This window comes from Takifugu flavidus, chromosome 10, assembly GCF_003711565.1.
Source record: "Takifugu flavidus isolate HTHZ2018 chromosome 10, ASM371156v2, whole genome shotgun sequence".
Classification (NCBI taxonomy): domain Eukaryota; kingdom Metazoa; phylum Chordata; class Actinopteri; order Tetraodontiformes; family Tetraodontidae; genus Takifugu; species Takifugu flavidus.
Genome location: NC_079529.1, coordinates 139,818 through 160,666, shown reverse-complemented (window position 1 = coordinate 160,666; position 20,849 = coordinate 139,818). Strand labels below are relative to the sequence as shown.

General features: G+C 50.0%; 1 protein-coding gene across 6 annotated transcripts in view; it reads left to right on the top strand.

Annotated features, from left to right (window-relative positions):
• Positions 1-20,849, top strand: part of grik5 (glutamate receptor, ionotropic, kainate 5) — a 66,836-nt gene that overhangs the window by 35,129 nt on the left and 10,858 nt on the right. For all 6 annotated transcript variants that reach the window (XM_057045852.1, XM_057045853.1, XM_057045849.1 and 3 more), the window contains 11 exons: positions 7,469-7,630; positions 8,809-8,973; positions 10,570-10,667; positions 11,043-11,208; positions 14,533-14,711; positions 15,415-15,468; positions 16,088-16,246; positions 16,559-16,711; positions 17,642-17,746; positions 19,508-19,615; positions 20,555-20,758. In XM_057045852.1, coding sequence (XP_056901832.1) covers positions 7,519-7,630; positions 8,809-8,973; positions 10,570-10,667; positions 11,043-11,208; positions 14,533-14,711; positions 15,415-15,468; positions 16,088-16,246; positions 16,559-16,711; positions 17,642-17,746; positions 19,508-19,615; positions 20,555-20,758 — 1,503 coding nt within the window. In that variant the 5' untranslated portion in view covers positions 7,469-7,518. The remainder of the gene's footprint in view (positions 1-7,468; positions 7,631-8,808; positions 8,974-10,569; positions 10,668-11,042; positions 11,209-14,532; positions 14,712-15,414; positions 15,469-16,087; positions 16,247-16,558; positions 16,712-17,641; positions 17,747-19,507; positions 19,616-20,554; positions 20,759-20,849) is intronic.

The following is a 20,849-nucleotide window of genomic DNA, read 5'->3' as shown; positions in this document are numbered from 1 at the left end:
GGCCCTCCCCCCTGGTCCTCCACCCTGGTCCCTCCATCCTGTCCCCTCCTCCCTGGTCCCTCCACCCTGGTCCCTCCACCTGGTCCTCCACCCTGGTCCTCCACCCTGGTCCCTCCACCCCCTGGTCCCTCCACCCTGGTCCATCTACCCTGGGCCCTCCACCCTGGGCCCTCCACCCTGGTCCTCCACCCTGGTCCCTCCATCCTGGTCCCTCCACCCTGGTCCTCCACCCTGGTCCCTCCATCCTGGTCCTCCTCCCTGGTCCCTCCACCCTGGTCCCTCCACCCTGGTCCTCCACCCTGGTCCCTCCACCCTGGTCCTCCACCCTGGTCCCCCACACCCTGGTCCATCTACCCTGGGCCCTCCACCCTGGGCCCTCCACCTGGTCCTCCACCCTGGTCCCTCCATCCTGGTCCCTCCACCCTGGTCCTCCACCCTGGTCCCTCCATCCTGGTCCTCCTCCCTGGTCCCTCCACCCTGGTCCCTCCACCCTGGTCCTCCACCCTGGGCCCTCCACCCTGGGCCCTCCACCCTGGTTCTCCACCCTGGTCCCTCCACCCTGGGCCGTCCACCCTGGTCCTCCACCCTGGTTCTCCACCCTGGTCCCTCCACCCTGGTCCTCCACCCTGGTCCTCCACCCTGGGCCCTCCACCCTGGTCCTCCACCCTGGTTCTCCACCCTGGTCCCTCCACCCTGGCCCTCCACCCTGGTTCCTCCACCCTGGTCCCTCCACCCTGGTCCTCCACCCTGGTCCTCCACCCTGGTCCTCCACCCTGGTCCCTCCACCCTGGTCCCTCCACCCTGGTCCATCTACCCTGGGCCTCCACCCTGGCCCTCCACCCTGGTCCTCCCCCTGGTCCCTCCATCCTGGTCCCTCCACCCTGGTTCCTCCACCCTGGTCCCTCCATCCTGGTCCTCCTCCCTGGTCCCTCCACCCTGGTCCCTCCACCCTGGTCCTCCACCCTGGGCCCTCCACCCTGGTCCTCCACCCTGGTCCCTCCACCCTGGTCCATCTACCCTGGGCCCTCCACCCTGGCCCTCCACCCTGGTCCTCCACCCTGGTCCCTCCATCCTGGTCCCTCCACCCTGGTCCTCCACCCTGGTCCCTCCATCCTGGTCCTCCTCCCTGGTCCTCCACCCTGGTCCCCCACACCCTGGTCCTCCACCCTGGGCCCTCCACCCTGGGCCCTCCACCCTGGTTCTCCACCCTGGTCCCTCCACCCTGGGCCGTCCACCCTGGTCCTCCACCCTGGTTCTCCACCCTGGTCCCTCCACCCTGGTCCTCCACCCTGGTCCTCCACCCTGGCCCTCCACCCTGGTTCTCCACCCTGGTCCCTCCACCCTGGGCCGTCCACCCTGGTTCTCCACCCTGGTCCCTCCACCCTGGTCCTCCACCCTGGTCCTCCACCCTGGGCCCTCCACCCTGGTCCTCCACCCTGGTCCTCCACCCTGGTCCTCCACCCTGGTTCTCCACCCTGGTCCTCCACCCTGGTCCTCCACCCTGGTTCTCCACCCTGGTCCTCCACCCTGGTCCCTCCACCCTGGTTCTCCACCCTGGTCCTCCACCCTGGTCCTCCACCCTGGTCCCTCCACCCTGGTTCTCCACCCTGGTCCTCCACCCTGGTCCTCCACCCTGGTCCCTCCACCCTGGTTCTCCACCCTGGTCCCTCCACCCTGGTCCTCCACCCTGGGCCCTCCACCCTGGTTCTCCACCCTGGGCCCTCCACCCTGGTCCTCCACCCTGGTCCCTCCACCCTGGGCCCTCCACCCTGGTCCTCCACCCTGGTCCTCCACCCTGGTCCTCCACCCTGGTCCTCCACCCTCGCTGTGGCCATGTTTATGTCCCTTCTGTCTTTTGGTCTTTTAAAAGACTCGAGGATTGTCGTTCAGGATAAAACTCCTTTTAATCTTGGTTGTGTGGGTTGTGTTGGAGATGTCGTTTTACCATCTTCGTTTGTAGGGTTAGGGGTTAGGGTCAGTGTTAGGGTCAGGGTCACGGTTAGGGTTAGGGTCAGGGTTAGGGTCAGTGTTAGGGTGAGGGTCAGGGTCAGTGTTAGGGTGAGGATCCGGGTCAGTGTTAGGGTCAGGGTTAGGGGTCAGGATTAGGGTCAGGGTCAGTGTTAGGGTCAGGGTCAGGGTTAGGGTGAGGGTCCGGGTGAGGGTCAGGGTTAGGGTCAGGGTCAGTGTTAGGGTCAGTGTTAGGGTCAGGGTTAGGGTCAGGGTTAGGGTCAGGGTCAGGGTGAGGGTCCGGGTCAGGGTCAGTGTTAGGGTCAGGGTTAGGGGTCAGGGTTAGGGTCAGGGTCAGGGTGAGGGTCCGGGTCAGGGTTAGGGTCAGGGTCAGTGTTAGGGTCAGGGTTAGGGTCAGGGTCAGTGTTAGGGTCAGGGTTAGGGTCAGGGTCAGGGTCAGTGTTAGGGTCAGTGTTAGGGTCAGGGTTAGGGTCAGGGTCAGTGTTAGGGTCAGGGTTAGGGTCAGGGTCAGGGTCAGGGTCAGTGTTAGGGGTGTGGAGAGTAGCCCAGAAAGAGAGTCAAAATAGATGGAGGCTGAGAAGACACCCAGAGGAGAGATGAGCTGCCTGACGGACAGGAAGAGGACTTGTTGTGCTCCTGGGAGGCCGTGGTGAACTCCACCCAGACCCAGACCCAGGCTGCACTCGCAGGAACTCCGACGTACACTTTCACACGTGCAAACAGCCCGCGTGCTTTAAAATAATCAATAAAAGCACGCCAACGTGCACCGTGGATCGTTTGTGGTGCCTTAATTACAGCCCTGTGTCACGGCGTCACGGATTATATTATAGTACATGTTTCAGGAAGTTAGCATGGAGCACGCTTAGCTTAGCTTAGCTTAGCTTAGCTTAGCTTAGCTTAGCTGGGAGTCTGTTAAATGTTTCAGTTGTGTTGATAATCAGAGCAGTCTGGAAATGCTGTGTCACACAGTTCATTAAAGATGGGCCCAAACGGTCTCAGAATCTGTAGCAATCCTGCGTCTGTTGCTCAGCTGCGTCTGTGGTCGTCTGTTGCTCTTCCTGAGCCACAGCTGCACTAACGTTGTGAAGCCATGTTGCGTAATTTACGTCATTCAGAAAGGAGCTGCAGCGGTCGGTGCAAAGGAACCCTCCCAATTCCCCGTTAACAGTTCCTGGGCGTCACCTTTAAACCTGTTTCTGTTCCGTCTCACGAATTTAACACGCTTTGATTTGGTGTGTAAATGAGACGAGTCCACTTATAAAGTTGTCGGTCTTTTCCCCTCCATGGTGTGTGACCATCACCACGTGAAGTTCTCTTCACCAGGAGAGGACGAACAGCTGATTTTACATGCTGATGCAGAACTCCGTTACTCCAAAAATGACCTGGCTCAGTTCCACATCTGGATGCTATTGTTTGACCTTGCTAAACTAAATTAATGAAAATCCTCTGCTTTCACGTTTATGGTCTTTTTTTATTTAGTAATACTGTAAATTATGGTGCATAAAAAGCCATGGATGTGCTAAAAAGGACAAAAGTGTGATTTTCATTAGAGTTTTCGAAGCATCATGGACGTAATGAAAGAGTCTGTCCTCTAAAAATGGGAGAACGGGTCACTTGTGTCAGGCTATATTATATATACAGTATATATATATTATATATATATAATATAGTGTATAAGGCTGTTAGAGAAGCTAATCAAGATTAAAGCAGCTCCTGCAGCCCTGCTGCACCCAGCAAAACCATCACACATGAGGCTGGAGAAACATGAGACATTCAAAGTGTTTGTTGTGTTTGTTGTGTTTGCTGTGTTTGTTGTGTTTGCTTGTGTTTTGCTGTGTTTGTTGTGTTTGTTGTGTTTTTTGTGTTGTGTTTGCTGTGTTTTTTGTTTGTGTGTTGCTGTGTTTGTTGTGTTTGTTGTGTTTGCTGTGTTTGCTGTGTTTTTTGTGTTTGTTGTGTTTGCTGTGTTTGTTGTGTTTGCTGTGTTTGCTGTGTTTGTTGTGTTTTTTGTGTTTGTTGTGTTGCTGTGTTTTTTGGTGTGCTGTGTGTTTGTTGTGTTTGTTGTGTTTGCTGTTTCCCTGGGATGACGCCTTTGAGCTCCGTAGCTTCCACACTCTCTTGGTAGCATTCCTGGAAGTTCCTGTTGTGTCTGTTGGGATGTTCCTCGTCACCTCTTGACCTTTCAGGAGAGTCAAATTTTGAACCTTGAATTCCCTGTTGCGTCCCAGTTGGCGCTGACCCGTTAATCCGAGGTATCGAGGTATCGCGGTATCGAGGTATCGCGGTATCGAGGTATCGAGTGCCGCGGTATCGAGGTATCGAGGTATCGCAGTATCGAGTGCCGGGGTATCGAGTGCCGCGGTATCGCGAGTGGGCAGAAAACGGTGGAGGAGACGGTGCGTTTGTGGGAGCTGGGAAAAGGAGAGAGCGGCACAAAATGCAAACGGAGCAAACAGGAAGTGCTGAGTCAGTGCGACCGAGATCACGTGTCGCCGCTGTGATGTTGGATGCGGATATAAAGTCGTCGAGCTTAATCCTGCAAACTGCCACGATTTCCCGCTCCCAGCGACGCTGATACAAACAGGCGCTCCCGCCGGAATGATCCGGAATGATCCCGCTGACACGTTCAGGGCCGGAGCCCAGCTGTTGCCAGTTGGCCGCTCAAGTCAACAATGACTAATAATAGAGGGACGGATGAGAAGAATAACGCTCTTGACTCATAATGGCCGCTGCTCCGCTCAATCACGAAGCCGCTCCGCTCAATCACGAAGCCGCTCCGCTCGCAAACCCAATTCTGGGAATGAGTTTTCCTAGATGACTGTCAGACTTCCCACTAGCCTACAATAAGGTCAGAAAGGGAAAAAACAACAAATGCAAACATACACAGACGTACACACACACGCACACACACACACACACACACACAACACACCCCCCCACACACACACACCCTCCAGCTACATTTCACCATCCCGATCTTGTTTTGTCATTCACAGCATCCCTCTGTTCCTCCACTCTTCTGCCCTCATCCTGTTTCCTTCGCCTTAGTCTCTGCTCATCCCCCTTGTTTTGTTTTCATTTCCACCCCCCCTCCCTCCCCCCTCCTGCCCCCCCTCTCCCGCTCCCTCCCCCCTCCTGCTCCCCCTCCCTCCGCTCTTCCTCAGTTTCTCCAGATAATTAAGATCTCGTATTTTACGGTTTTCTCTTTCATAATAGGCGCTGCAGACACTACGAGCAAGCTGCCAAGTCTCTCTCTCTCTCTCTCTCTCTCTCTCTCTCTCTCTCTCACATACGCGCACACACACACGCGCACACACACACACACACACACGCTTGCACTAAGATGAATGCAACCACCACGAACAGCTAAATCTCCCAATGAAATGACTGCCCCGCCTCTTTTATATTCTCTATTGCACACACACACACACACACACACACACACACACACACACACGCACACACACACACACACGGGTACACACGCTGGTTATTTGTCTCTGCTTTTGCATTTTTCTTGGTGGTGCCAGCATGCGGGGTGACTTACAGCGGGGTGCATAAAGGAGCGGCGGGGGGGGGGGGGGTCCACTCAGCTCAGACTGACTCCCGACTGCTACGAGGACTCGGCCACGTGTTACTACGGCAACAGTGGTTGTGTCGCCCCGACCCTCACGTCCACATTAAGCCGTATGTAGCAGGACATCAAATGTTAACATACATAAAAAGGTGATAAAAACGCAACAACTGCGTAACAATCTGGTCTTTATTGAGGATAAATCAGGGCAACTTCAGATCTTTGTTATGAAGAAGCACCTAGAATCTTAAAATAGGAAAGATGGGGCCGTATTTATGATGCTGTTAGTCTTCATACGACAACAACTGTTTTTATGCAGCGTTGGAGTAAATGGCTGCTGTTGTTTCCCTCTCAGCTGCGTCTCTCTACAGAAGCAATCTCTTCTCTCCGTATTCCGTTTTGTTCCTTTATTCCCAGTCCCCGTCCCAGTCCCCGTCCCCGTCCCAGTCCCCGTCCCAGTCCCCGTCCCATTCCTCGTCCCATTCCCCTCTGCTTCACTTTCCCGCCTCCATTTTTCCGTCCACCTTTCCACCTCCCTGCCTCCTCTTGGAGGATTCGTGGATGCTGTCTAATGCCGTCAAAGCTCTCAGTAACACTGGAGCAGCGCCGCTTCCATCCCGCCATCGGTGGCGGCGAACATTCAGTTGGGATCGTATTTGTCATCATGAGGATCGGGTTCTCGGTAGTAGCCAATCAGAAAGCTCCGCGGTGGCTCTTTTCTTTTGCTTGATCCAGCCGGGCCTGATCGATCTGCCAGAGCGTTCATGTGGAGTAAATGTATCAGCGTACATTCCTGGACTTCAGCGCACGTACCGCGCTCACAAACTGAGTTAATAAGGAGAGCAGGGTCCAGCAGGGTCCAGCAGGGTCCAGCACCAGCACCGGTCCTGACGACTGCCCCCTCCCACAGCTGCTGCTCCATAATACATGTGCAACATCCGCCGCCCTGGCAGACGCAGCCACCTTTTGATGCACCTCTTCTTCATTGGCACCGTCTGTGGAACATAATGTTGTAAAAACGAGGACTGTCTGATGAAACAATGACTGTGTTCACAGCGACTCCCCCCGCGCGCCTGTTATTTTGTGTTGTGTCACACCCGCAGATGGCTCGAGCTGTGGTAACCGTAATGAGAAAAACACCGCCATCTGCACAGCAGGGTCCATGTCGCTGGCGCCGCGTCATTGGCAACGGGCACCAGCACTCGCTTGCCACAGCGTCTTCAAAGGAAGACTAATGGGGGGGGGGGGGGGGGGGGTACGTGGAGACAGGCAGGGTGTCAGGCGCTTCACCAGCAGGGCAAACAGAAGGAATGTTGATTTATGGGATGTTGGATTCAGAGGTTCGTGCTTGAAACATGGAATAACGATAAACGCTGTAAAATCAAATAAAGTTCCACCAAATATGGTTTTCAAAATAAAGACAAATGGAAAGAGTGACAGCAGGCCAAAGAGGTTTCCTCCCAAATATGCTGGCTGGGGTCAAAGGTCAGCCTCCTCCACCTGTTTACAGCTGCGTGGGTCAATTAAAAGGCCCGACTTGGTCTCCCAGCTGTCCATCAGGCTCAGACAGGCTAGAAACAGTGGTGGGTCAGTGGCCCCCGCCACCACAGCCCCCCCCCGCCCCCCCAGCCCCCCCAGTCTCAGCACCCGTCTTCTACACCGCTCCTCACTCCTCACGCTGCGTTCGCCGGTCAAGGCACAAAGACACTTGTTTGGGTGGGAGATAATAACCCACGGCGAGAGTTGTGGAATCCTTTACAGGCGTCTTTGTGGCTGTTTACACGAACAGGTGCAACACAGACGTGATCTGTGATCTGAAGCAAAAACACACATTCCAGGAAGATGCAACAGCTGTGGGTGACTTTAACAGAAGTGTCTTGTTCTAGGAGAACGTCTGGGTCACGTGCTGTTTGTTCTCCGCTCCTGTAGGTGGCGGTACTGGCGGCCAGCAGACCATTCTCCATGAGGAGCAGTAGAAGATGCCGGCTCTGCCAGCACTGCTGCTGTCAGTACACTTCCTGTCTTTCCTCCTAGTCACCATGGCGCCACGCTCCCTCAGTCAGGCACCTTTACTCTCGTCTGTCCGCATGGGTAAGTGGCCTTTGACCTTCGTCCACAGCTGCATCTGGAGCGGAGAGTTCTACAAATGTAGGTTGTAGCAAACAGAATCAAACTCGTTCCTTTGCTGTTCAGACCTCACCACATTGTCACCTTTCAATTAAACAGCATAACAGCAGAACATCAGTGGGTGAAGTTAGAGTGACACGAAACGATCGGCCACAGAAACGTCATCCATTAAGACCGGGTCAACGGGACACTTAATGAAGCTTGAAGGTGTTTCGCCTCTCATCTCAGGACAGCAGTGTCAGTTTTAGCCAGAAGAACCTTTGTCAGGTTAGACCATCCATCCTCGGGGGGGGGGGGGGCTCAGCAGGCTAAAGGCCTCAGCAGGCTTCAGCGTAGTCTGTCTGCAATGAGAACGCCTTTCCTCCGCAGATGGGGTCATTTCTACTGTTGTCCGCTTCGCTATGCATCTTCCTGCCGTAACAGTAGGGGGCACAGCATTTTTAGCAGCCTGTTCAGAGGGGCAGCGTTCAGTATTCATATTAATTAGAAAATATACGGCTAGCAAAGACGCAACAGGACATCGCTCAGACAGAGAGTCAGGAAACACGAGCGGAACAAATCAAACAGACCCAATCTTCCATTTGGTGTTTAACGGGCCTCTATGAGGCTGTTCACTCGGGTGTTGGCGACTCTTCTGACCTCCTCCAGAGGAATCACTGATGACCCTGAGTTAATGACAGCTATGCCTGAACTAAACTCCTCCACAGCAACCTTCCCCCAGCTGGTCAAACTTAAGCCCCTTGGTTGAGAGGCCAAACATCTCCCAGTTTCTTTCAACAGCCCAGTTGGCTCCTCACTAGCCCATCTGTAGAAACTGGGCCTTCAGGTCTTAATATAAATTCAGGACTTTTACTCTCTGTCACATTCTTTATTTTGAATTCATCTGCGTGCTGAATTTCACCCGATGATGTCACAGCACCTACAAAGCTGATGGGAACCGTGCGTGGTTCCTTTCCTGCTAAAATCGGGTCTCCTCCTGTTTAATGACATACAGCGAATGCTCAAACTTTTGGATGAACTCTGCTGTTGATATTTCAAGAGACCCGATGAATCAAGCAGTTACGACCCTGCTTGTTTCCTCCATCTTCGGACTCTGTCCTGCTCCTTTCCCCGCTTTCACCTGCCTCTTCTTCCATATTTAGCGGCCATCCTAGATGACCAGTCGGTGTGTGGGCGTGGTGAGAGGCTGGCGCTGGCCCTGGCCAGGGAAAACATCAACAGCGTGATGGAGGGCCCGGCCCGGGCCAGAGTGGAGGTGGACATATATGAGCTGCAGAAAGACTCCCAGTACGACACTACTGACACCAGTGAGTGCTGCTGAGACCATAAACACATTGTTCACCTTGTCGCTAAAGTCCGGCTGACCGGCCACGCCACCGTACGTAACCGCTGCTGACGTAGAAGAAAAACGCCATATTAGCATTTTCTAAAGAGCCTTTTGATGACTTGAATTCTAAAAACACCAATTAGGAACCAGTAAGGTCTTTTTCTGATTAGTTTACATGTCAGTGGAGAGGAGTAATGGGCCAGTAAGCCCGTCTCATTAAAATTAGTGGTCCAGCGCGCGCTGTAACAGCTCGGCCTGCCTGCTCGGCAGACTTTGACAAAAACAAATCACCAACTTCTCCGTGAATACAGAACAGAGACAACATCACACCACAGAGACGGCGGCGAGATGATTTGTGTTGATAGTGTGGAACGAAGTCGGACCGTTTGTGATGTTCTGATGAGCGCTGAGTTCTGACAGAGGCTCCCTGCTCCAATAGGTCAATGAACCCGCCACAGGCTACTGGCAGAATGTCTACTGTACGTACGCCTGTGACGCGCTGCGCACATATGCGTACACTTTTGTTTCAGGCACTTTGTGTGTCTTTGTGTGTGATTGTCCTTGACCAATGGGCAGGAGACTCTGACAGCTCACAGGGTTTCGGTTTGGAGTTTCTTTTTTCTTTTTTGGTCACTGGATTGGGGAGCTTATCATCTCACAGCTACAGCTGTCGGAGGCATGTTTGCACACACGCTCACACACACACACACACACACACACACACACACACACACACACACACACACAGCCATTCATATGTATTCATATGCACACTAATCCCCTTCACAAGCATAGAGGGCGCTGAACGAGGCCCAAACGGACCTTAAGCACATTTTGATTCACTTTAATGAAAAAGAAAATACCCAAATCTGCCCTTTGTTTTTTAGGACCTATGATCATATTGCATTTGGAGGGGGGGGGGGGCACGGTTACAAAAAACCCAAATCAGTGATTAAACCAATAGAACATCATAAATCAACAGATGTACAGTCGTGTCAAATAAATTTGTCCCATTTCCCTGTTTGCACACAGGCTGTCCTGTTTACACAGTGTGCAAACATTGGCTGTAATGGCAGCGCGCTGGTGAACCACAATCACCTGTTAGCAAGAAGCTTTTGCATTTTTCCATGTGGATTTTAGATTCTCGACACGTCTGAGTGTTTTTTCCTTCCACAAAATGCCTCAGTGATACGTGTCTACGTGACTAACTGGTGTGTGTGTCCTGTGACGGTGAGCTGTGTGTGTCCTGTGTGTGTCCTGTGACGGTGAGCTGTGTGTGTCCTGTGACGGTGAGCTGTGTGTGTCTGTGTGTGTCCTGTGACGGTGAGCTGTGTGTGTTTTCTGTTTGTTTTCATTGGACCAGAGGAAAAAAGAAGATTTACAATAAAGTAGTTCGAGCTCAACCTGCATGTCTTAAATAACATAAGGTGTCCTGTTCTCCGTGTTCAGTACCTTTTGCTGTTCTTGCATATGAAATGTCTTCCTCTTCCCTGAGCCGTGCTCTCCGCCAGCTAGCGATGAGGCAGTGTCCAAGTGTGCATCTCTGTAGTCGCTGTTTGTCTCTCTATTCTTTCAGTGTGTCAGATTTTACCCAAAGGCGTCGTCTCGGTGATCGGTCCTGCCTCCAGCCCCGCCTCTGGCTCAACTGTCAGTCACATATGTGGAGAGAAAGAGGTGAGTCTGAGGGATAAAACAGCGCAGACGTGAGATACAAACATCCCTGGGATGTGTGCACGAGGCATCTAGTGCTGCTGCCTCTCTGAAGCTTCTCGGATCATCCCCATGATGAATGAATGCAGAGATTTGCTTTTTTTCTCGCCCATTAAATGAACTCATATCCATTTCTTCACTTTTATCCCCCCTCTTCCAGTAAGTTTTTGTCATTAGTTCTGTTTTCCTCCTCTGTCTTCCTTCTTATCTGCCTGCTCTGCCTGTAGCTGCTGTAATGAATCTTTCTTATTCACTTTTTTCTGTGTGAATTGCTGAAGTGGAGATGAATCATAATGCAGTTATTCTTTTGTTGTTAAATATCTGCATCTCTTCTGCCAGATCCCTCATATAAAAATTGGCCCCGAGGAAACTCCCCGTTTGCCGTACCTGCGCTTCGCCTCTGTCACTCTGTACCCGAGCAACGAAGACCTGAGCCTGGCCATCGGAGCCATTTTACGCTCCTTCAGCTACCCCTCCGCCAGCCTGGTCTGTGCAAAGGCTGAGTGTGAGTACAAATTGTGTTAGAGAGCTACAGTGTGTGTTGGTGTACGCTCAACACTCGGGCTGCAGTTTCACAAGCCAGTTCACATTTGGCTCACTGCATTGAACACCGGAGCTATAAATTTCTCCCTGCTGTCTAGAGTTCGGAAGATGACTTATGCCGTCGCATTCTCCGAAGTTCCGCATGTTCTCGTGCACTATCTCAAGCAGTTTTCGAAAGCTTTCCAATACTGGAGGACCCAAGAGGGACATGTGATTACACGTATTGTTACACAGGGATTCAGGAGTAGCCACTCGCACACCTTATTTTAATTTTCTGCTGTTGGTTTGTGATTGAGATGCAGGAATTACCGAGGTTTAATCACACGACCACTGAAGCTTTGCTAAAAAGAGGAGCCGGGCTGTGCTGTCAAATCTCCATGATTGATTGAATGAATGGTTGATAATGACGTCTGGTGCCGCCGTACGAGCAGCAGTGACACTTCTTTGAACGCTCAGAGCAGAAGAGGGTCGAGAAACGTTCCAGATCATAGAAAATTGATTGTGCCTCAGAGATGCTTTCATGATCACCGCAGCCGTTAAACAACCTCCCTGCGGATCGCTGATAAAAAGTTGAATTCCTTGTGGCTATCGCTGAGTTACGGAGCTTTGAAAGGGATCAGAGCTCTTCTTTCTTTCTCTGTTTTCATCATTACTTGAATGGGCAGTGAAGAGCCTTGTTGGAATGACAGGAAAAGGCACATCTGCATATCCAGACCAAACAGTGCTGCCAGGCACACATGCACATATGCAGCTGCGCACGTATGTAATATACTTGGTTGAAGGTGATCTATACAAGGTTATCACACTCACAGTCTCTGACCCACTTGGCTGCGCTATCTCTTGCCGTGGAGCTGGTTGCCATGGCTGCAGAATAGTTGCTAACTGCCACTCAACAGGCTTGTTCCACACTCTGAATGACTGTGTGGGTGTGTGATGAATGTGTGTGTATGACAACCTTTTTCTCTGTGCTCAGTTCACTCTATGTGAATGTTTGTGCACTTAGCTGTGTGTGTGTGTGTGTGTGTGTGTGCGTGTGAGTACTGCAGCCAGAGTGCACTGTGAGTGGGCACTTGTATTATTTGCTGCAGAGGTTCAACATCAGACGATATTTACCATCGCTGCACTTGTTTTATTCATCCTGTTTCCCCCAGTGTAGAGGAGGCTGTGTCCAGATAATGCAGACATGCTTTCTTTTTAACAACATGCCAAGTGACGTGTGAAGTCAGGCGCGTTTTATCGACGCACACACACACACACTGCACACACACACACACCTTTATTAAGTAACACGCAGCATGCAGAGAGCGGTCATTTCTGCTGTTTGCTCGCTCGCTGTGGTGGTTTGCTAAAGGAGAATCAGACAGTTCTCAGGCCTCTCCTGCAACACGTCTTTCTCTACTACGTCTGGGTTAAAACATGCTATCTGAGCTGGACTCCATTATGCAGTTTTCATGAGATGGATGAGGCTAAGGATGGCAAGGAACGACTGATCACAGGCGGGCAGGAGATGGTGGCAGCACGAGAGGGAGATAGAACTCAGGGAGGTAAGTGGGCCACAGGTCTAAAAAGAGACTCAGAGGTTTCAGCTTCTAGGCGAGAAAGAGAGAATGTGTGAAGGAAGCAGACTGAGGAGGAAGAGGAAGCTGTAAAGTGCATTGATCCCCCCCCACCCTTCCTCAAACTAATTAAAGTTTGGGCCTGCTTCAGTGATTACCCCACTGCTTACAGAGGCTTTCTGCTGCTGAAGGGCTCTATGCACTGCCTCCTCCTCTCTCTCTCTACCCCCCCCCCTTCCGGTCCCCAGATGCTTGCCCCTCCATATATGTACATAGCTGGGGGTGATTTAGCATGGAATTACAATTAGGAAGCAGTGGGGTAAACTTTCTAGGAAAAAGCTCATTACAAATTCCATGTCAAGTGAGTCTCGGCCGCCATTGGTCAGACTCATTTTGAGGTGTGAGGTTTTTCTCAAGCACAGTATTTTTGATGCTGATGTTTTTTTATCCCCATTCTATGTGTGTGTCTTTTCTCCCAAGGCCATTGCAATACTGCACATGTACTTTATTTTTAATTCTGTTGCATGATGAATAGAAGAACAGATGGTGGAGTAGCATTATACAAGTCTGCAGGATTCTTTTAATGACAAGCCCCAACTGCTCATATCTTTCCCGTCTGTGAAATAAAGACATGAAGATATAACTGGATGTTAACACAGGCCCTAAAAAGACACTCCAAAGAGCTCAGCATCTTCTGGACCTGTCTGACTTTGTCTTTGTTTGTGTAGGTGGACTAAAAAAGATCAATGGAGTTTAGTATCAAGTATTCAGGAGGACTTCTGCTCTGCTTTGCTGTATAAGAGCAACAGTGTCCGGACCAGGTTGTGCTGCCTGTGCACGGAGGAGTTCAGTATGCACGGAGCAACCTGTGCACCTCTCTGAGCACTGTGTTCAAACTTCAAGTTATTTCCACTTTGATCGTGGTTCCTGCTGACTTTTCTAGTACAACCGATGACGTGAGGAGTGGACAGGTGACTCACGGAAACGTCGACCCCCCCTGATGCAACACACTCCTGCCCTTTACTCAAAGATTTGATTTCAAAAGCCCCCCCGAGGGTCCATTTTCAGTCTGTCCAGTTGTTCCTGAAACGTTGACAGTGTGTAACTGTGCATGATTGTGCTTATGAAAGACAGACACAATGCCTGAAATACACCAGATCGCCAAGGAAGTGGTGCATTTTAACGCTGAAGGAGCTGGAAGGCTTCACACTGGCACAGATGTGAAGTGACACATCCAGATGTGTTCAGGAACTCGTTGTGGCCTAAACACATCAACCCAGTCTGCGTTTTTTTGGGATGTTTTGGAACAGCTGTCAGGAGAAGGTGCAGGAATATGGATGACATGAATGCAGACTTTCTACTTTAGGCTGAAGCTCGATCATCTTTATGACTGTTATTAGCAGCATGCGGTCACACGTCGCCGTGGTTGTTAATAACACATTATTAATATGTAGATCACCTCGGCTAACACTCTCTAGTAGATTCCATCTCGGCGTTAGAGAGCGTGAGAACCGACAGCACGAGAGACTCGGTATGAAATTATTTTTCTTATCAGATGGGATGTGACAAACCACTGATTTATTTTGGTCAAAATGGCTCCAAATATATTGCAATTCAAGGGAAAATCGAGATACGCCACCGGTTCTGCAGCGTAGGGTTTGAAAATATGAGCTGTGTCTTCAGATACAGACGGTGATACGCGGCTCTGCTCTGCTCTGACTCTGCCTCAGGCCTGCTGAGATTGGAGGAACTGGTGCGCCGCTTTCTCATCTCCAGGGAGACGCTGTCAGTCAGGATGCTGGATGACAACCTGGACCCGACGCCACTGCTGAAGGAGATCCGCGATGACAAAGTGGCGACCATCATCATTGACGCCAACGCTTCTGTCTCCTATCTCATCCTGAAGAAGGTCAGCTCTCGCACATGCATGCACGCGTCGGAGCCGCCCACACGTGCACACGTTCTGCAGATGCAGAAACACTTTGGGATTTACACTTTTCGCTTTCATGGGCCCGTTTGGGAAATCAGGATTGCAGCCATGAAGGGCACGGGGAGCTTAACATCTGTAAAATGATCAAACAACTGGCCCAGAGTCCCAGAGGCTGCTCGCCTGTTGTTGCAACGCAATCGGGCCTTTTTTCAACCTGCTCTGCCCTTGAGAGAAGCATGGTGATATTTCATGACTGCCAGTAACAATCACTTAAACGGGAGAAAAGCACATTTGACAGAAAGGTTCCTTGTTTTTTTGGGAGGGGGGGGCACATGTTGTTCATCTTGTTGAGGGTTGTTCTGATTCATCACGTGGCCCCCGGTGCCCACAGCGGACGCCGTGACTCACAGTCCGAGAGCATATAGGAGGCGTTCTGGGAGCGCTCCGGAGCGCCTTGGTGCCTTCAGCCAAATGTCTGAGCGTTTGCCCGATGATGTAAAACTGGGATTAACATATGCTCCCGCTTGCTCCTGCTCCTCCACGTTCTCTTCTTCCTTGTCCCCCAACTGTCTCTCTGTCTTTCACTAACACTCCTTGTTTGCCCTTTCTTCCTCTCCATCTATTAAGTTTTCACTTTTCCCTTTTTTGTATTCATCCTGTCTACGTTCTCTTTGTCCTGTAGGCATCTGAGCTGGGGATGACATCAGCGTTTTACAAGTACATCCTCACCACCATGGTAAGAGCTACTCCTTCCTCTCTCCCATCCATTTTCTATCGCTCTTCTTTCCTTTTGGAGGTGCACAATGTGAGATGAGGACAAAAGTGACAAAAATAAGGAGAAAGGGGATGATGGATAAGAGGAGGAAAGGGGGAAAAATATGAATCAAGTGTGAAGGAAAAGCAAACAAATGATGATGAAAATAAGCTCCAAGGTAAAGGTGCAGACAGATGACGGCCGTCTTCATCCGTCACCTGACCTGCAGGTTCTTTAGGTTTTTATCTGGTGCTTTGATATGTGTCGCCCACTCCGCTTCTCCTCTTCCTTTGAATTAATGTATCACTTTGCGCTCCAAACTCCAAATCTTTCTCTTCGTTTTCGACCTCGGTGCCAGATTCTCTCTGGTTCTTCAGATGTCTGCTTGCATATTTGCATTAAAAGCCTCTTGGAGATTTGACAGCTTCATTTGACAATCTTTTGTTTATGGACCCTTTAAAACGAAGTCACGATGTTTCCTGTACCTCCGTCACATCCATCAGAGCTTCCCAACTCTCTCACCTCTTCATCTCAGACGTGCACAGTATTTCCCCACATGTGTTGCACAGTCAACATCGTCTCACCCGAACTTCCTGTTTAGGATTTCCCGCTGCTGAGACTGGAGGATATAGTGGATGATCAGTCCAACATTGTTGGCTTTTCCATGTTTAACACCACCCATCCGTTCTACCTGGAGTTCATCCGGAGCCTGAACCTTTCCTGGAGGGAAGGCTGTGATCTGACGTACCCCGGCCCTGCGGTCAGTCTCCCAGACGGCTCATGCTTCATGTTTTGTTGCACTCTGTTTTATTCGCCGCCCTGGATTAACGGGCCAGTTAATGTTTATCAGCCAGCCTTTTTCTTGGATTTAATGGTTATTGATGTGTCCATGTGTGCCCCCACAACCCGCTTTCCCCTCAAAATCTACTCTCCTTCTCCTCTCTTTCTTGACCTCCTTTCTCCGTCCCTGCTAACCATCAATCTCCCTGCATCCCTTTTCCCATGACTCTTTGCCTTCCTCCACTTTACCTCCATCTCTCCCCGCTCCTTATCTCTCTGGGGCCCAACGCAGCTGTCGTCGGCGCTGATGTTTGATGCGGTGCATGTGGTGGTGGGGGCAGTGCGGGAATTAAACCGCAGTCAAGAAATCGGAGTGAAGCCGCTCAGCTGTACGTCGCCTCAGATCTGGCAGCACGGGACAAGTCTCATGAACTACCTGCGCATGGTAAACCCCCCTTTGTTGGCACGCTCGCGCAACATTGACACTCATTCATGCATGATTTATATTTGCACTTGATCAAAACTTACGCTGTCCTCTATAAGTCTTTATCATTCAATAAAATGGTTATTAAAGGACTGCTAATTAGAATAGCAAATACATTTGTTAAAAATGAGTTGTCTTCATCTTAAAGTGGAACGGAATGGCCCAAGTACAGAACCCTGAGGAACCCCATGACTCTGTTTATGAAGGGAGAACTAGCGTAGGACTGCTCCCAAAGACATGCTCCGGTCTCCGTAACAACCATCTCCATGGCTGCACTAACATCCAGCAGAAGGAGACATTTCATGATCGTATTCTTAGAACTTGGGTTGATCAGAAACAGAACACACTCAGAAACCCAGTAATGCATTATTTATATTTTTAGATCATTTAATAGATGGTTTCAGACCTGTTATTCATTTTAAAAAGGAAAGATCTTAAGTATGAGCATTTAAAAATGACATGTTGAAGTTCTCACCCCCTCATCTCACGTCACATGACATTGATTTCTTGTCATCTCCCATCTCTGCTCATCTGCGTCTCATGGCTCCACCACGACCCGTTGAGGAGTCCGCTCCGGTCCCATCCCTCATTGCCATCGGCCCACCAGCCCGACATCCGCCTTTGTTAACCAGCATCACCATGTGCTCCATCTTCTGCTCTGTGCCATTCATCATACAGTTGTGAACCAGCGCCCGAGTTCTGGCGGAGCGTTGGGCCACGAGGTGCATGTGGGAGTCTGGTCAGGAAGCCTTTCCTGCTTCTCTGCCTGAGCCTTTGTCTCGCTCTCATCACCCAATCATTCTAGAGCTTATTAGATTGTCTCAGCATGAAAGGCCCAGAAGATGGACTTCATCTCTTTCTTCATCCATGTTTTTTTAACAAACCTCCCAGGTGGAGTACGATGGTCTGACGGGGCGAGTGGAGTTTAACAGCAAAGGTCAGAGGACCAACTACACCCTGCGGATCCTGGAAAAACACAGAGGAGGCCACAAAGAGGTCAGAGGTCACAGGCTATGATACAGTAGCCAAGGTCATGCTAGCGTAGCCTTTTGATTAGAAATAGTCACTTTACGTCCACGCTCCCCACTGTTCGTCATGGACTAGATTTATTCCTGCAGGATCATGTTTGCATCATTTTCAAAAATTCTGTTTTATTAATGTTTTTTTCAAAACCCACATTTATTTGCTAGAATCAGTGACTGGAAATGTCCTGGAGCCGAGAGAACGTAAAGCTGCTGCGTCTGGGCTCGGCTGCATCTCACATTTGGCTCTGTGTGACCGTATATCGCAGTGATTTAGTGGAGCGGATTGTTGTCTGGGAGTCTTTTTATGTCCTTTTAAATGTGTGTGCAGAAGCAAGAAAGCCGACAAAATCTCAGCAGTGGTTAAAGATGGCTGGCCAACATGGAAAAATGCTGAATTTGCATCAATCCTGGCACTTTATGAAGAACAAAACAGTTTCTTTCTTTCTTTTTTTATTATTATTTATTTTGTGTACTTTATAGAAATTTGGAGTTTTCCAAAAGAGTCATGAAAATGAAAGAAATCCAGAACTGTAATGAAGATGGCTACAGATCCCTGCTGAGGGTTCAGGGCTCAGCAGCTGTGATGTGATGGTTATTGGTTCTGCTCCAACCACCACAGCAAAGATCAGATGTTCCTCAGCGACTCTTAAGTGTTTAAATTCATGGTCAGGCAGTTTTCAATGTTATCATAAAGATTTTTAAATTTTAAATTAAGCTCAAGGACAATTATTCATTAGAAGAAGGAGGATTTTTGTCATTTCCACCTTGAATTACTGCACTTTTAACATTTTATCTGTCTCCTTTATTGCTTTCTTACCTGATCTATATGGTTGAGATTTAAACATTTTGTCCAGAGGTTTTAGACAGAAATGACTTTTATAACGTTTTATTCTTGACTTCTGTGTATGAACACTGTTTGCTGATGGTGAATGAAAGGTGAACAGAAGCTTTTCACATAAACTTTGAGTTAATCTAGCTGAAGTGGGAAGTAACGGGCAGAAGGGTGGAATGGTGGTGGACTGAGGAACCTTTCCGCTCTCCCTTCCTCCACTTCCTCTGAAAGCCAAAAGCCTCGCTGACGTACTTTAGTGGCCGTAATCGCTGCAGAAGCGCTTGGAAACCCTCCGACAGTGTTTGTGCAGTGTCACTGTCACAAACCTCACATCTGAAGAGAAAAGAGGGCCGATCCTGTGGCTCCATCAGAGGATCATTACCTCCTCTCTGACCTGTAGAAGATGCACAGCAATAAAGGAAAAGCCTGTGTGAGCGCCGCTTCCGTGCCAGCGCGTTGCTTTGGTCATGATCACACACTTAAGAGCCTCAGCCACTTTATTGTCTCCATAAAATGGAAATTAGATGTGCAAGCTCTTTCTTTATGCAATTTAGAAAATGTATTAGTGAAGGGAAATAGATCTGGCCATGAAACTTTGATCAGGATTACTTTTTCGCCTTGTCCTGGCTCTTGTCGCGCTTGTAACAGCATTTTATTTTTGCACATTACTACAGCTTTGGCAATTAAAAATCGCACTTTTACAAGGCCCGTGTGGAAGAATGTGGAGACCAAAGCAAAGCTGTGAATGGCGTCTGTAAAATACACCAACAGTGTTAATGGGCTCACATAAATACTCGTGTACTACACAGACTGTCTGTGCCGCAGTAAAGCAGAAGAAATCAATACTCCGTTTATCCCGCTGCAGCTCACCACGGCCTCCTGTGTTGTTTCTCCTGTTAGATTGGGATCTGGTACTCCAACAACACCTTGGCCATGAACTCCACCAGTCTGGACATTAATGTCTCAGAGACGCTGGCCAACAAAACGCTCATCGTCACCACCATCCTGGTAAGCTGCTCGGGTCTGAGAGTTCTGGGCTGGGTTGGTGACACAGCTCCGGCTGTGTTGGGATCTGTCTCTGCCGGTTCTGCTGTGACTGTAGCTGTCATAGCAACTGACAGAACACCGGATTGGGCGCCATTTGATTCTGGCTTTCTTCAAAAGGCACGAGCCTTCCAAGCCTTTTCGAGAGCCTCCACATCAACCATGAATTCACAATATCTGGGCAGGTCAGATGAATAAGAAGCCGTATTTTCATCTGTCCTGGTGGAGAGATGCTGCTGCCAGTAAACAGCTTCATCCTCTGCCTCTCTCTACCCACCCATCGTAAACACACCCGACTCCTGCCGTGCACGCTCTCTTTTCACATCTCGAGTTCACACTTGTGAGGCAGCAGAATTAAATCTACAGTAACTTTTCTTCTCACTAATGAATAAATAAAATAAAATGAGGGTTACGGTACCAACTGTGATAGGGGCCTTCACAACATGGCTCAAATAGCTCTAAACGCCATCAGAACTATTGTTAAATCCCCCCCAGTCTTTCATTTCCATGCATGTGACGTGCGCGGCATGTGAATATGAAAGGTAGATGTGCACCGCTCGTGGACTCTCGCTCACTTGTTTAAACTGCAGGCTTTTAGGAGTGGATGCACCAAATTACAGGCTTTGTGACTGCAGTCAGCTGCTTTGAGAGGAAGCCGCTCTGCATACAAATAAACTGTGATTCATGTGCAAATCTGGAGGATTTCTTTAAAGCTGTTGTGTTTATCTTGAGCCGGATACACTCTACAAGCACTAGCATAGCAGAGTAATATCTGGAAGTCCATGTACACGCATCTGCACTGCAGGTGAGACAGTGGTGATAGCATTCAACAGATTAGCCCTCCCATATTAGCATCTTCTTGGCTAGCCCTGCAGGCAAACGTGTGTTCTCCCCCATGTGCAGGAGAACCCGTATGTGATGCGCAAAGACAACTACCAGGACTTTCAGGGCAACGACCAATACGAGGGCTTCTGCGTGGACATGCTGAGAGAGGTGGCAGACATCTTGAAATTCTCCTTCAGGATTAAGCTGGTGGATGATGGGCTGTACGGGGCTCCGGAACCGAACGGATCTTGGACCGGCATGGTTGGAGAGCTGATCAACAGGGTGAGAAAACTCCCTCAGCCTGTTTCTGTCTCACCGTTGACGCGCTCCAAAATGCTGCAATGATCTGCAGGCAGAGGAATCCTCCCAAAAA